The sequence below is a fragment of the Stegostoma tigrinum genome, chromosome 36, assembly GCF_030684315.1.
Source record: "Stegostoma tigrinum isolate sSteTig4 chromosome 36, sSteTig4.hap1, whole genome shotgun sequence".
Lineage (NCBI taxonomy): Eukaryota > Metazoa > Chordata > Chondrichthyes > Orectolobiformes > Stegostomatidae > Stegostoma > Stegostoma tigrinum.
The window spans coordinates 17,635,093-17,652,429 of record NC_081389.1 but is presented as its reverse complement, the minus strand read 5'-3'; the positions used below and the strand labels follow the sequence as shown (position 1 = coordinate 17,652,429).

The 17,337-nt window shown below is 42.8% G+C and overlaps 1 protein-coding gene across 2 annotated transcripts in view; it reads left to right on the top strand.

Moving 5' to 3' along the window:
* The first annotated feature begins 1,445 nt into the window (after window positions 1–1,445).
* LOC125446728 (collagen and calcium-binding EGF domain-containing protein 1-like) overlaps window positions 1,446–17,337 on the top strand; it is a 162,931-nt gene continuing 147,039 nt past the window's right edge. For both annotated transcript variants that reach the window (XM_059640194.1, XM_048520487.2), the window contains exons 1-2: window positions 1,446–2,441; window positions 3,134–3,214. In XM_059640194.1, coding sequence (XP_059496177.1) covers window positions 2,362–2,441; window positions 3,134–3,214 — 161 coding nt within the window. In that variant the 5' untranslated portion in view covers window positions 1,446–2,361. The remainder of the gene's footprint in view (window positions 2,442–3,133; window positions 3,215–17,337) is intronic.

The following is a 17,337-nucleotide window of genomic DNA, read 5'->3' as shown; positions in this document are numbered from 1 at the left end:
TAGGTTTTTTTCTTAATATATTTTGAGAGAGTTTGGTTTGGTTCATAACACCACAAATAGTGAATGAATATCCAGACCTATCTGAGAAACATGTCCCACTTGGAGCCAGTTCTGCAAGCCTCACTAGTGCCAGTCAACTACAATGTCCCTGAAGAGCATCTGTGTGTCCAAGATCATGGAGACCACCCACTGTCACTGCAAAATTTCAGATAGGTCAAAGGGAAAAAGCTGTTTGAAAAAGCATAATGCTTGGAAATGGACATACTGGTTACAATGGAGCTCTAATTTGATTGTACAAGGCAATTTGGACCAATATATCTCATCTGCTAGTTTCCTTCTGAGGGGTCAGGCCAGGAGATAGACACTGGGAAGGCCACACTGCAGGATTTTATAAGCCGATCTTCAACGCTGCCCTGACCATGGAATGTAAGATCCAGCCCAAACATTCCAGTGAAGTCATGGGGAGCGTGGAAGCATCCAACTCAAACAGGACCATTTCCCACTGGATGGAGTAGGATAGCATTCTCTGCTTACTATCATTTGTATCTGTCAGTGAAGACAGATTTACTGCGACAGTAAGGTGTAATTGTGGCCAGGGCAAGCTGAACTCAAGGCAGAATGCTTTATTTCAGAATGATCACTTTGCACCTTTTTGGATGTCAATCTGTTCCTGCAAGGCAAGTACACTCTGGCAAACATGTGCAAACAGACTGTGCAAGGGTACCAGCTGGATAATGCTCACCCTCTGGGTCTGAAGATTATGAGAACAAGTCCCATTCCAGAAGCCTGAGTACATGCTCACAGCTGACAGACACAGCGCCACACAGTACTGAGGGAGCGCTGCAGTGTTGTCGATGTTTTTGCAGTGAGATGTGTCAGCTCCTCTGAGGTGAGGTTAAAAGTTCCAGTGACACTATTCTGAAGGGAAACGGGTGGCAGGTTTTGGGGGGGGGGTAGTGGTGGAAGAGCAAGGGGGTTACCCTTGGTCAGTTTTAATGACCTGAAACAGACACTGCCTGACCTGCTGAGCAGCAAGACATACAAAACTATGGACCAAGTGCTGGAAAATAGGATTGGATTAACTAGGTGGTTGTTTTTGATCAATGTAGACTCAATGGGCTGCGAATTAGAGACCTCAATGACTTTATCAGCATCCCTGCATGTTTTCCTTCCATTTCAATTGGCGTTAACACCGGCCTCAGGGACTATAGTTATCCTGTTGCGGTCACGATATGGAGAGGCAGCAGTAAGAGGGCAGCGAGTGGGACGATCATATTGAAAGGGCTCGATTAACTCGACGGGCCGAATGGCTTACTCCTCTTCTTAGTTTCTATGACCACATGGCTACGGGTGAATTGGCTGCTGGCTTCCCAAACGTACTCCGTTCGCTTTGAGGCGTCTTGGGGAGTGTGGCTAAAAGGCGCTAGGTAAACGCAAGTCATCGTTTTGAATTCATTGCCCTCATGTGCCCTTCGTGCAAGCAGTGGGGGCTTTAAAACCGACTGGATAAGGTGTTTCCTAGGTTGTTGAGAGCTGGCGAGAGAGGCAAGCTCAGTTGTTGCTGCAAACAAGATTTAAGGTTGACACGCGCTGATTCCGAGAGATGAGGGACTGGAAGTATTCAAGGCAATAGTCTCTCTCTGCAAGTTTTCCCGGGAAGGAAATAACTATTGATCCAACTGTTCATAGTCTCCGGGCATCTCTCTCAATGGGATTCCTGAGCCTGGAGGCGTTCGACTCTCGTCGATCAACCTCTGATAGATTTTCGCTGGCGTTAGCTGTGTGTGTGAATCCGTCCCGAAGATTGCGCTGAAAATTCATGCCTCTTTGCCCCACAACCATCACCCCGTTCAATTTCACCGTTGAGCAGCCCCGGGGATGGTGGTCAGTTTCACCAGGCTGTAGCGGAGCCAAGGTGTTCCAAGCTTCCCTTCCAAGGGCAGGAGGAAGGGGTGGAAACTTCTGAAATCCTCGGCCTGAGGACTCTCGTGTATTTCGCTTCCTGGGTCCCGGAGACTGAGCTCAACAGAACTGGGTCAACTCTTCCTGCGTCCCTCTCTACCACGTTGCTCTTGTATTTCGAGGGGAGATTTGATGTTGTTGGGAGGGGGCTGGGGCGTGAGGGTGGAGTGGGATGAAAGACTGCGTCTTGGACGAGTTGAAGGAATGAGATTCCAATAATCACTGCCCCCCCCCCCCAACCAAACCAAACAAAAACCCCATTCGCCAACAAAAACGCCCACCAAAAACCTCCGGACCAATTCACCAGAAATCTGGGACTGCAACGCGCCCACAACGACTCTGTCATTTTCTGGCAGTCAGCTTTGCTACAGTCTTTCCGAAAGCAAATCGCAAAAAGCCATGAACTTTCCGCTGATCCTAGCCCTTACTCTGCTGTCACCAATGTGTCCCTCACCCGTCTGGAACGCTGACTCGGAAAGGTAAGGGTTAATTAACAAGCCTTACACACTCTGGGTGAAAATGTGCTACTCCGAGGTTCTCTCTCTTTCCCCAGCCCCCCCCGGACTGAGGTTCTAGTCTCAACTGGCCCTGGGGTGTGTCATAATTGTGATTCATTTGCAGATAGTGGGACTTTTATCGAGATGTCCACGTTGAGATGAGATCTGGATTGGTACAGGTGTTGCGGAGGAAGGGGGGGGGGGAGCGGAATACAATTCTCTGTGCCCGATTGCTCAGCATTAAGTTACAGGAATGACCCACTCTCAAGCCGCTCCCTTCCTCAAAGATGTGCAGAGGGGGCTGTCAAATGTAGCTCTAGAGGCATTGACAATCGTTGTGCTAGAGGGGAGTGAGCTCCTGAAACTTTCCCCGCATACTTGGGGGGTGGGGGAGAAGGCTGATGTTCTTGCAAACCCTCGTGTGTGTGTGTGTCTGAAAGTGTCTCCCGGCATCGAGCAGAAGAATCCATTCCTGACAAGTGTCCGACGACGACAACAACAACTCTGCATTTTCAAAACGCCTGGGCAGGGAGGGAAGAAACCGTCACGGGCGCTGCGTTAAGGGAGGTCAGCCAAAACATTTGGCTCGCGTTGAAACCAAAGTGCGTGCGAGAGCTGGACGTGACTTGCTGTTGACCGTCCATTGCCTCATGTTCTCATCTTGTTTTAATTAGTGAAGCGTGCCCTGACAATCATGTGATCACCCTGGCGTATCAGTGCAGGAAGACTACTGGAGAAATGTCCACGTGTTTACGGTAAAGAGAGCTTGGCATTGACAGCATTTATTTTGGGGGAAGGGGGGGGGAGGTGAAAACTAACTGAGGACCCTGTGTATCCCCTGGCAGGTGTCCAATGCCGTCTGGATGACAGATGAAAGGAATTCAGCACCAGATTTTTTAAAAAAAAGGTGCTGGAGAAGCTCAGCAGGTCTGGCAGAATCTGTGGGGTGGGTAGAGAGACTCATGACTTTTCTTCAGAATGACTTCTGACAAGTCTTCCCCCAACAACAGCTCTCCATTTATAAAACGCCTGTTTGGCACTGAACAAAACGACCCCTGAACACTTCTCAAGGAAGTCCACCAAGATAGTTAGCTTTGGAAAGGGAAGAAAATTTCATTACTGGAATCGAAGAAAGGTCGCTACAGCCAATGTTAACTCTTTCTTTCTCTACTGCCAGATTTGCTCAGTTTCTGCAACGCTACTTAGTTTTTTTTAAATTTCGCATCTCCACCGTTGTAGAGTACTGTGCTTTTTATTATAATATGATCTCCTGGTCTCTCTCTCAAAAAAAATAACAAAACAGGGTTTGGAATTAGTGACTGAACACTGTTTTACAAGAACAAATACCATGGGTGCCAGAAATCCAAAATATTGGAGACAGGACAGAATTGGAGTTCAGGCTAATAACCTTTGCTAGAATCTCTCTCTCTCTCTCTCTCACCCCCTCACAGACACACAGCCCCACTTAGCATTTCCTGTTTTTATTTAGGATTTGATATCTTTGTTACCTTCAAATATAAATCTTCTATCTTTTTTTTGGGGTGGGTGGTTAGCTCGGTTGGCTGGATGGACAGTTTGCGATGCAGAGTAATGCCGACAGTGTGGGGTCAATTCCTGAAGTCACTATGAAGGACTCTCCTTCACTTGAGGCTTCATGATGTTTAGGTTAAACCGTTACCATGTCTAATGAGGAAGCAGTTTCACTGTCTTGTAGGTCTATAGCATCTTTTTATCAAAATCCTGTTCTGAGGAAGGGTCACTTGAACTGCAATGTGAACTCTGATTTTTCTCTCCTTAGATGGTGCCAGACCCATTGAGCTTTTCCAGCAATTTTTATGTATGTAGCTTTTCTCTTTTATTCATGGATAACAATAATTCTCTGGAAATGATCTCAGATGCAGTTTGCCAACAACTGCCTTTCACCCATATACACACCATGATCAGTGAATCTTCTCCTGTGTGTGAGTAGTACCAGAAAGCCATGGTAGGAACACTGGATACCTTTAACATTCTGATAGGGCTCTCACTCCTCTCTCGGTAGCCTTAGACCATTCCCAAAAGGTTCTGCAGGCATTGAAACTATTTTAAAAATCAAGTCACTATTGTAATGCAGCACTCTCCATCCTGACTTGGAATTGCGTTGTTATTCATTCATTGTTGAGTCAAAATTCTCAGACTCCCTCCTTGATGGCATTGTGGGTGTCTCTAGAGCTTAAAAACTGCAATGGTTCAAGGTAACTCATCTCCACCTAATCCAGAAGAAGTAGGGATGGGCAATAAATGCTGGTCCACAAAGCCCACATCCCTCAATAAATTTGTTAAAGATCACATCAAATTCAGTTCCAGAACTTGTACTATCTCTTTAAAGACAGCAGATACTGGAGCAGGTCAGAGGTTAGGAATCTTGTAATGAGTAACTCACCCACTGACTCCCCAAAGCCTGGTCACCACCTACTTGTGCCTTGGGTGATGGAATACTCCTTACTTGCCCGCTTGAAGAAGCTTGACACCCCACAAAGCAACCCACTCAACTGTCACCACATCCACAAAACTTCAGTCCCTCTACCACTGATGCTCAGTAGCAGCAATGTGTACTATCTACAAGTTGCACTGCAGAAATTCTGTCATCAAAGCTCCACAGACAGCATCTTACAAATGCACAACCCCCTACTTGGGATTACCACCATCTGCAAGTTCCCTTCCAAGCTGCACACTGTCCTGACTTGGGACTACATCCCAGTTCCTTCAGCATTGCTGGGTTGAAATTCTGACCCACCACTCCCCACCCCGGGTGGTGATGTAGGTCTACGTACAGTTCAAGAGGCTTCACCTTCTTGAGCAACTAAGGACAGGTAATAAATACAGGTCCAGCCAACAATGTCCATATCCCATGAGTGATTTTTTTTTAGAAAGCTCTCTCAAACATCAATGTGACAAATAACCATGTAAAATGTGTTTTTTTTAAAAATTGGAGATAAATATTACCCAAGGCATTGGGGACAACAGCCCTTCTCTGAAATAATAGCATGGAATTTTTACATCCATGTGAGATGAAACATTGGCTTAATATGTCATCTGAGAGACAGCACTGCTGATGGTGTAGCACTCTCCCAGTACTGCACTGGAGCATAAGTGTAGATCATGTGCTTAAGTGTCAGGGATAGGACTCAAATCTAAACCTCTTTCGGAAAGTTTAAGGTTCTACTGGCTAAACCACAGCAGACATAGCTAAGGGGGCTGACACAGGGTACTTGTTACTGGGTGAATGCAACGTGGAAGCCAGGAAATGTGACTTGGATCTGCTGCTATACATCACCCTTCAACTATAATAAAAACCAAAGTACAGGAGAAACTCAGCAGGTCTGGCAACACTATGAAGAGAGAAACAGATGATGTTTTGAGTCTCATAACTTCTGAACCAGAAAGCTTTGCCAACTGGCCAGTTTTGGCCCATTACTATCACAAAGCTATATGCTTTTAACCTCTGACCTGTGATAATGTTTGTACTATGAAACAAATTTAGAGAAGATAGAAATTCAACAAAATACTTTTCAGTATGTAGCTATACTACATTCTGTCCATAACTTGTCCTGTTCATGTAGCTGCAATACTGTTAATTCACTACACTTAAATTGTATAAATACATCACCAATGCCAATCAGTCACCAGTGATGTTGAACAGGAGACTGCATTACCAGTGTGGGATTCAGCTTAACAGTTTAGAAGCCTCCGTATTTCTGCTTTACATTGAGTTGTTGGGAAATTCTAGGCAAAAACAGTGTCAACCTCTGGCAGGAGAGTGTAATTAGTGTGGCAAGATTACATAGGCAATTTCTATTGTAAATGTGTAGGTGTACATATCATCATATAACATCTACAAAGTGTGCAAAGGTATTTATGAACCACTCAATATAATAGTTGCCTTTTAATATCCAGTTATGAGCCAACATTAATCTTAAATGAAGGTTGTTGCACATAGATTTTAATTTGCTTTAGAAATCTTTTTTCTTTGCCCCACTTTAAGGAGTTGAGGATTGATTAATGGGAAGGATGTTTTGGTTTTCTAATGCTAATTTGTATTGATTAACTGTTAATAAAGTATGAGCAAATTTCTATTAAACTTGTCAAATTTTCTAACAAATTACTGACATGGTGCTCTGATTTTTAACTCTACTGACCTTGATATAAGTAATGCTTATATCAGAAGGAAATGTAGAGGTGTTAAGAATTCAACAGGATACCTGTATGTATGTGGCCACCAGGTAGGCTGTAGAATATTCAGCAAAGCTAGACTGTCTGAAAGCCTTGAAGCAGTGTGTATGTGTATGACAACTTTTCATGGTACTGCAAAGCCAGATTTCACTGGATTCTGCAATTTTTTTTTACCAATGGCTTCTCTATAAGACCAGAAGGATGAGCTATGTATATCTATGTGCTTGCATTGATATTTAGTTTGCAACATGCCCCTACCTAGAACTGCATCAGTCTTGACTGCAAAGTCCTGCTAGTGTTTGAGGAGAAAGCCAAACGGTTTAGTTTGGAGGCTTTGAGCTGATCTGGCAAACTAGCTAACAATTTAAGACAGGCATTTGCAGACTATAAAGTTGCAACTTTGGTGAAACTGAGATAACAAAGTGTGGAGCTGGATGAACTCAGCAGGCCAAGCAGCATCTTAGGAGCACAAAAGCTGACGTTTCGGGCCTAGACCCTTCATCATACCCCTCTGTGAAGGGTCTAGGCCCGAAACGTCAGCTTTTGTACTCCTGAGATGCTGCTTGGCCTGCTGTGTTCATCCAGCTCCACACTTTGTTATCTCGGATTCTCCAGCATCTGCAGTTCCCATTATCTCTAACTTTGAAACTGTTTGTTTAGAACATAGAACAATTGGGTGTCTCCTGGGTCTACCAAATACTGAGCTTCCAGCAGTAACACAGTGATACTGGTGCAGATTATCAGAGATACTGACATGAGGGGTATGGGGATTTCTCTCAGAGCTATTTTCCTGGGATCTAAACATAAAGAATAGATTCCCTTGGCTGTATAAGTACATCTTATTCCCATTACCAGGATTGGTCATCTTGCATATTTGATGATCAACCTAGTAAGAATTTTACTTAAATCTAACACATGAAAAATTGTGACTTTTTTTTCAAACTAGGTAGAAGCATGGAATAGTATCTGCAGGGGGTAGTCATTCCACCATCATCCTATGACTATTCCTTTGAACAAACTAAACTAATCCCACTTTCTTGTCTCCACATACACATTTACTTACTCAATTTTGTTCCAGATACAAATGGTAGCCCATTGCTATCACTCTCTGTTGTGTCCTACCCCACAGCACATTGCCAGGAAATTGCAAATAATGCTGACTTGTGGCATGAACTGCCTGGTGCCTGTCTATTATTACAGAGATGATTCTGTGTCATGGGCTTGAAAATTTGCATTAAACTTTGATCTGCAAATCTTCAATATGCTGAATGAGAGATAAGGCTCCTTTTAGCTATCTCTTTATCCACAGGTGGCCAGGGCTATCAGTCTGCTCCAGGCACTTTCCAAATGTAATAGCTGTCTGCTGCAACATTGAAAGATAATTGGACTGAAAAAATGAGGGATAGGTCTACTGATCTGAAAGGGAATTTACAGCTCAAAAGCTTTGGGAGTTGGATGATTAGCCTACTTTCTGAATTTTAGTCGTTAAAACATTTATGATTGAAAGAACTGGAGGATGTGAACACTTCTATGGTTCCATTATATGGAAAATGTCACTATCATACAATACAGGAGTATTTTAATTGAGTTCAGCAGATCAGGTACGATAATGTGAGGGAAAATAGCCTCCTCCTGAGTTTGTGAAGTGTGCTGTTTTTGTCACTAAACACTTAAATTATCCAGAAATTACAATTGTAGCCTTTTGAACTTATCATGGGGAGCATGGAGTATACTGAGTATCAAGAAATTTCAACAAACTGCTCCCGTACGTTGGAATTGGAGAAGCTGCTCCCAGCACTGAGGTTTGTTCGACTGAAGTTAGATAGAAAGAACGATTCACAGTTTATAGCGTATTTTGTGAGCTTGGGGCTTCTGAAAACACTTTACAGGCCATGAAGTACTCTTTTATAGAGTTGTAACTGATGTAATGTTGCAGAAACAGCAGCAAAGTTGAACAAAGCAAGATCCCCAAGTGGCAGTGTGATAATGATCAGAAAATCTGTTCCATTTATGTCGGTTGGGAGATAAGCATTGGACCAAGACATGATGCAATTTCTTTGAAATAGTGTCATGGTGTTTTTTTTTCCTGCCCAGCTGAGAGGGCCAGTGTTTACTACATCATCAGAAAGATGGCATTTCTGACTGTGCAATATTCTCTCAGTACTGCCCTGGACTCTCTTTTTTTGATTTAGCTGATTTAAGTCTCTGAAGTGGGGCATGATTCCCTAACCTTCTGAATCAAAGGTAAGTGTGTTACCCAATGAGCCAAAACGGAATTGAAGAATCATGAGGATGGATTTTGAAGCTATGAAAATAAACAATAGACTCTGTGCTGAGAGTGGTTTCTCACAACTTGGGGGCTACCATTTCTTGTAATAAAGTTCTGTGGGATCTCTGGTTATCTTAATGGTTTAGCAGGAATGTTGGCAATGGACTAAGTAGTCAGCATTAGCGGCATTTATCTAGAACATTGAGGCTGCATCTCTGCTTGTAACTAATACTGACCTGTCAATCATGACTCTTCCTACCTCCAAGTCTGACAAACTATTACAAGTTAGGATTGTATAATTCACTGACAGCCATTTGAGATTGTTTTCCTTGCTGTTCAGGGTGAAGGGTCAAGGCTCACAGAGCAGGATGTTACAAAGTTAAAAACAGTACAATAAGTCATTGAGGTAAATCAGGATGTGGTATTTTATCTATGTATAGTGTCTTGGAGGACTAAATTATTCAGAAAGTTAAGTGGCCCCATAGTTTATACATCCAGGATGATGAGTTAGTATAAGAGATAGTATCATAGAGTCTTGACTTTATCACTGCAATGAATTAGGGAGCAAAAAGGTATCTGTTTTGCCAAGATATTTGTCAAGATCAGCTGGAGGGAGATCAGCTTGGTTCCGCACATTCCATGTGCAGAATACAGGAGGAAGGAACACTTAACAAATATGTTGCACAATTTTATGTCTGCTATTTTTTAAATCATTATCTTTATAATTCGACCATTGCAAGTGACAAAGTATGTGGACGAAGTATATGTTGAAAATGATTTCTCCAGACACAGTCACAAGGACGTGGTTATCAGCAATTTTCCAATGAGAATTCCAAAATCAATCTCCCTCAAACTCACTCTCTCATCCAAGTCCCCTACGGTGCAGCTACAAGAACATTCCAAAGACCTGTTTCTAGGCTTTTTGGGAAATCCTAGTAACAATGCTGAACAGTGTCAGATAATCCCAGATCAAAGAAATGGAGTCCAGACTGCACTTCATTGGAAAGAAAACATTTTGCAAACAATCTGCTCTCTTGAATGTGCATCAACTTTGAACAAGTAGCTGGTGGTGAATTTAAGTTAATCATCCTGGCATTCTGATAAGAATATTGGAGACTTGGACTTGCTTTTTGACAAATCATATCATTGGATTTCTTTGAATTAGTGTCCTGCAATTTACTTGTATTTGTTATGCTCCAAGTAATACAGTCTCGGTCATCTCTTAATCTAGCAGCATAGTGTCATCAATTTATTATGAACTGTTTTGAACGTGAGTTTAATTTCATTTTCAGTGTTTTTATGTCTTAATGTGAGAAACGCTGAGATTAATTCTGTGAGTAAGTGGCTTCAGTCAAAGTACTAACAGTGTAGCCTGCTAACAGAACATTGGCATTGTAGCTTGATAGGGAAGTTGAAAGCTGCTCATGTCAATAAGATTGCTTGTTCAACTTTAGACAGCCATCATCAGATATTTAGCCTGCCCCGTTGATAATGATTTTAAAAAATTGGTAAACACTCCTGCTGCATCCACATGATGTCAAAGTCTCCAAACCAAATTGAAAGAAATGTATGGGTGAATCTTAGATGCCTGAAATGTGATCAAAAGGCTGCAAGTACTCAGGCCTAGCAGCATTGGTGGAAAGAGGATCAGAGTTGATACCTGTTGGTCAGTTGTGAAGCACGTTGGATTTGGCGAGTGAGTGATCCTCTCTCTCTTGCCTCTGATTCAGAATGTTGTGAGCTTGGGTTCCATCCAGGAGATGTGAATGCAGAATTCTGATTGAGGAAGTGCTGCTATAGCCAGGAAGTGCTGTCTTTCACTTGAGACATATTCTCACAGGTGAACATAAAACATTCTGTGTTACTTCTCTGAAGAGGAGTTTGCCCCTTGTACAGGTCAACATTTATCACTGAGAAAGTATTCTCAGTGCAATATATGGGAGCTGTCTGTCATGTTTCCTAGATTACAACAGTGCCTATGCTTTAAAAGTATTTTCTTGGCTGTAACTTGAAACATTTGGAGAATACAAAAGGCACAGTAGAAATGAAAAGTTGTCTTTCCCTTGTCCTGGGAGTCAGCAATGAACCTAGTTCCTCTAACTGATGTGGATTGATTTGTTCACGAATACTCTGCGAAGTTGCTGCTTTTCCTACTTAATCTTTCACTTTTTTAAAAGCAAAAGTAGCAGCGGTAGAACTTTAAGCCATGATAATTATGTTGCAATTTTCAACACAGATTATGCACTCATCAGGAATAATGGTATGTGCAGTAAGGATTATGCGGAGGGCAATTACACCTTTTTCTGATGTTAAACAAAATTGCTTATTAGTGCTGGCAGATCAAACAGCAGATGAGAACAGAACCCAGCTTCAAATAAGTCAGATGTATTGTAAAACAATTGGCAGAGAACTTATTTTAAAAGGACTGAACATTAATTACTCACTGGTTCATTTATTACTCAGATCTCTCACCAAGCATGCTATATGCTTAATTGAAAGTATAAAGTATGAGTGTCTGTGCTGTGTGCATCGATGCCTGAAGAAAGTTTTTGGATGAAATAGAATGGAAGAAATGTTTATTGGATTTGGAACAGAAATACCAGCATAGACAAGTTGAGTTGAAGGACACTGTAGTGTACACTCGAGTGTCACTTTATGTGAAGGAAAACTGCTGGTCTAAAATGGGAATAAAAACTGAAAATGCTGGTGAAACAGAACAGATCTGGGAGCATCTGTGGAGACCATTATTGTTTCAAGTCTGATATGCCTCTTCAAAACTTTTAGCTAGTCTAAAACTGGTGTTTGTTTATTCTGCAATGGGTGGATTATTGCCCTTTTTGTGTTGGATTTCTGTTTTGTTCATTTCTATGGGGCCGCAGTTCATTGGTTACACTGCCTTGTATAGCGGGTATTCAACTGTTCTGCATGGGGTCTCACTGTTAAACTCCCAGGAAATCCCTTCCATGATATTAATACTGCTCCTGGGGAGCCTGCAGTGTGACTTCCAGATGACAGTGAATCATACTGAAGCTTTTTAGAATATCTAGCAGAGTCCCTATTTCTCCATAATGTGTTAGTAAGCTGACATCAGACAGTCTTGAGTTCGTTCACCCTAGACAACAGGCTTGGTTTGAAAAACCTACAATCTATGAAGGTCTTAAGAATGCAAGAAATGGGAGCAGGAGTAGGCCATCTGGCCCCTCGAGCCTGTTCTGCCATTCGATAGGATCATGGCTGATCTTTTCTCAGACTGAGCTCCACTTAGCCTCCTGCTCACCATAGCCCTTAATTGCTTTACTGTTCAAAAATCTATCTGTCTTTGTTGCCTTAACATTCAATGAGATAGCCTCAACTGCTTCACTGGGCAGGGAATTCCAAAGTTTCACAATCCTTTAGATGAAATTCCTCCTCCACTGCTTTCTGCCTTTTTTTTTGAAACTATGCCCCCTAGTTCTAAGTCTTCAACAGTGGCCACTAGTATTGTATGGCACTAAACATGACAATAACTTATTGTACACTTATCATAATAGAGATGATCTGATTACATTACTTTTTGTGTGAGTTTACTGTGTGCTAATTGGCTGCCCTATTCCCTGCAAAACAACAATTTAAAATTAAAACCAAAAGAACTATAGATGCTGTAAATCAGGAACAAAAAACAGAAGTTGCTGGAAAACCTCAGCAGGTCTGGCAGCATCTGAGAAGGTTTGGGGAGGTTGGAATCAGTTAACGTTTTGGGTCCGGTGACCCTTGCTCAGAACTGTTCTGAGGTAGGGTCACCGGACCTGAAACGTTAACTCTGATTTTTTTTTTCTTCACAGATGCTGCCAGACCTCCTGAGCTTTTCCAACAACTTCTGTTTGCAATTTAAAAGTGGTTGTACAAGACTTAGGATGTTCCAAAGGCTGTGACAAACAGTGTGTCCTTTTTTTTTGTCATTGATTCTAATTTCTTAATTCTTGCACACCAGATGAAAACGTAACTCCCTGTTCCTTTTAAATATCCTTGCAGCACAAGGTGAGGCACAAGACTCCTTTTTTGCATTTGTATTTTTCTTGGACAGTTTTGGTGCTGGTCAGGGTGAAGGAATGTCACTCAATGCTTGAATATCTTCTCTGCCAGATACAAGAAGACACTTGATAAAGTTACGCCCCTTATTCTGCATGGTCAATGTTGGAAGCATGCAATGGGACTTTGGGAGCCAGTACCCCTACTGCCCATGTGCCTTAATCCAGCAGACTACTCTGACTTCTGTGTCCAAATTGCTGATGCAGGAATAGCCTATCGAGCTTCTCACAGGAAGCGCCAATTCCCCGGGGATCAAAATGCAGTGCTGGGGCAAAGGCGCAGGGGAGGTCTACCACCGACCAGATGAGATTGGCGGATTTCCTCCTATCTAGGACATCAGTGAACAAGTGTTTGTTTGTTTTGACAACAATCGTATAATTTCACTGTCGCCTGAAAGATTTTAAAAAAAGACTTTGGGTTTTTCTGAAATAAAATTTAAATAAACCATCCCACTTGTTGAGGTGGGATTTTATGCTGTCTCAGTGTTGATACAGGTTCTGTAGATTATTTGCCCAGTAGCTTAACCTTGATGTTGCTGTGCCCCTGTTTGGTTTGGCATTGTGCCCCACAGATGTCCCAGTGATGAACAATATCCTCACGGTAATGTACCATAGTGTCAGCCTCAGGTTTGTGCTCAATGTCTGGACAAGGGTTTGGAACCACCAAGGTTCTGACTCAGACATTGATGTAGCAATTCACTTGGCAAGGAAAGTGTATGTGAATCCTATCATAATGCAATGCGCTGAAATACTATTTAAACCCCTTTTTTAAAATTTCTCCCTGGTCCTCTTTCCTGAAGGTGGTAACTGTTCCTGGGGTACAGATCCACAAATAATCTAACACAAATGACTAACTGGGTGCCTTGCAATAGGCACTTTCCATTAAAGGTCAATGGATTCCACTCAGGATTAGTAACTTTTTCTGCTTTTTCTTTTCTCTTCTGAGCCTCGGTACTAAAGCCAAAATGGGCTTTCACTCGTGGGAGATGGTTTAGGATGTGGATTCAAAACCTACCACATCAACTTATGGAATTTAAATGGAACCAATTAATTTTAAAGTCTGCAGTTAAAACTAGTCTCAGTAATAATGACCATTATTGCAAAGCAATTGTTGACTAATGTTGTTTAGGGAAGAAAATCTGCCATTCCTACCCATTGTGGTTTACATGTGATTCCAGACCCAACAGCAATTTGGTTAAGAGTGAATTGGAAAGGCTGAGAGAGCACCCAATTCAAGTACACTTAGGGTTGGGCAAGAATGGTGGCCTTGCCAGCAACAGCCACAATCCCATGAGATAACAAGGTGTAGAGCTGGATGAACATAGCAGGCCAAGCAGCATCAGTGGAGCAAGAAAGCTGAAATTTTGGGCCTAGACCATTCTTCAGAAAGCCTAGGTGTGTTGCTGTGTTCATCCATCTCTACGCCTTGTTATCTCAGATTCTCCAGCATCTGTAGTTCCTACTATCTCCCTCCACCCACAATCACATGACAGAATAATTAATAAAAGGATCATAACCACCTCGAGCAGGATGCCACCACCAGACACCCAATACCCTCCCCTCCAGTCTCGGCATTTCACAAGAACTGTTTCCTCCAGGACATCTCAACCCATTCTTCCTCCACTTCCAATCACTCACCACTGCAACTTCCCATGCATCGCTGAAAATCTTCAACCTGCCAGTTTACCTTCCACCTTTTACTATTCAAGACTCTGGACCCACCTTGGAGGTGAAGTACTGATTTATCTACTCTTCACTCAACTCAGTCTATTGTATTCACTGCTCGCGATGCAGTCTCCTGTGCATCGGGGAGCCAAAAAGCTGACTGGATGACTGCAGAACACCTACATTCTGTCTGTCAAAAATGACCCTGAGGTTTCAGTTGCCTGTCACTTCAACACACCACTGTGTTCCATGACCAACATCTCCCTCAGGCCAGCTGCAGTGCTCCAGGGAGTCTCAATGTAAGCTGGAAGAAGAGCATCTCATCTTCTCCTCGGGAACCCTGCAGCCTTCCGGACTCAACACAGAGTTCAATAATTTTGCATTTTTGTGTCCTTGACCCAGCCCCTCTCACAACTGGGCTGCTTTCAGCACAGATAGTCCATTTTCACCTTCTCATCATTTCCATTATCAACTTTTAGAGTCATAGATATGTTTTGCACAGAAACAGACCCTTCAGTCCAACTCATTCTCTCTTTCTGTGGCTTACGATCAATTATTCTCCCATCTGCCTATTTCTCTCCCTCTTGGCTCTGTCTCCACCTATCTGCTTTTTCATTAGCTCCCTCCCACCTCCCCACTCCCTGTGATCAGCATAAATACCACCTTTTCCTAGCGACGTTCACTTCTGAAATAGTCGTATCAGACTCTAAATGTTAATCGTCTCTCTGCAAATATTGCCTGACCTGTTGGGCTTCTCCAGCATTCTCTTTATTAGTTTCAGATCTTCAGCATCCACTGTTCTTTTGTTTTATTATGTAATTAATGAAAGGATGTCTTTAATGGAAAGTGCTCAAGAAGCACCAGAAAAATACAGGATCAATATTCTGCATTAGTTTAATTAGGACTGTTTCATGTTTAACCATTTGACTATTGAAGAAGCAGCAGGAGTTGGTTAATAATAAAATTACTGGAATACAATTATCAATACAGTGATGGCTGGTCATATCAAAAATAGGAATCTGAATTGTTCCCTTAACTAGTTACTTGGGGGGTGGGGGGAAGAAAGGGGCTGATATCTTCAATCCTTGGAATCTGTCAAGTGAAAACACAGCCTCCTCATCTCTTCCCCAGCCTATGAACTGAGGTTGACATATATAATCATTCAGGATTATGATCAGTTGATTCAGGGGAAATGTTCCAGCGACAGGAGGTCAGTTTGGCAAAGATCAGACGAACTTTTTTAAATAGGATCAAGCGGTCGAGTCTTCATGTTGGTATTAGGGAAGAGGATTAAGATCGAGTCTTTTGTTTCCAAGCTACAGGAACGCAGAGGAATTTACTGGGAGGACACGAGTAATGGTCATGTGACTCTTGGTAATCCAGCGACTCAGGGGCCTAATGTCATAGGGACATTTTCAAATCACTCCATCCCCTCATCTTTCTTACACTATTCACAAACGCTGTCCTCCCCTTGTGGGGGCACTCCTAATTTTCTGCACCAACCCTTTGGTTAGCCATATTTTCAGCTGTGTTGTTCTGGTATTCTCTCCCTGAACCCCTCTGCCTCGATATCTTTCCTCAACAAAGATGTGCCTTTAAAGCCTAACTCATTAACCAAGCTTTTGGCTACCTGTCTCAAAGTTTCCTGACTTGGAGTGGTGTTATTGTATGACCATGTTGCAGTTGCATCTTAGGGCACTTTAATAGGAGGAGGGCTGTGGCAGCTGAAGGCCAGGCAGAGTCTAGTGCTGTTAGAAGTTCTACAATACGGAAGCAGGCCATTTGGCCCATTGAATCCACATTGATCCTCCAAACAGCATCCCATCCAGATCCACTGCAGCCCTGTATCCCTGCATTTCCCATGGCCAATCCACGTAACCAGTGCATCTTTGGATTGTGGGAGGAAAGTAAGGAGGGAAACATGCCAATCCACATAGATAGTTGGCCAAGGCTGGAATCGAACCTGGGTCCCTGGTGCTATGAGGTAGCAGTGCTAACCACTGAGCCACCATGCGGCCAAATAGTCCTCCACAAGCTGTGTCCCCAGCTATTACGTTCTCTTCTCTAGATGCTCAATGCAACTGAAAATATCTCAGACAATGCATAGGGTGGGTGCAGTCAGTGTCATTTGATGGGCAGAATCACCAGATCCACATATGCTGGCACTAGGACAGCATGGGTTTGCAAACTCCAGCTACTTTTCATTTGCAAACTTTTCTTTGCGCATATGTAATGCATGCAAAGTGAACACACAGTTGTGTCAAATATCAGTCAAAGGCCATTGGTGCGAGCTAAACATGGTCATCTCAGTGATGGAGACACAAGCAGCAATACTAACTTTAAAAGGAAGGAGTGCTGATTTAATACCCCCCTGTCACTTGGGTAACTTTCTGGACTGTTGTGGGATGAGGGGAATATCGCTGTAGCAGGTAGGTTTTTGATGAAGGGCTTGAATGATTGCAATGGGAAGTGGGATATTTGTTGTGGCTTTGGGGTAGGTAGGTGGAGTTCAGCAGGTACTCACTTTTCGATGTAATGTGTTGGCCACTCAGCCAGCATGGCACATGCACCAACTTGGTGAAAATGCTGTAACCAGAGTCATCGTGGAGCAGGTGGTAGGACTTCTGTGGGTTTGGTTCTTCAACTTGGGCCGATCGAGGGAGAT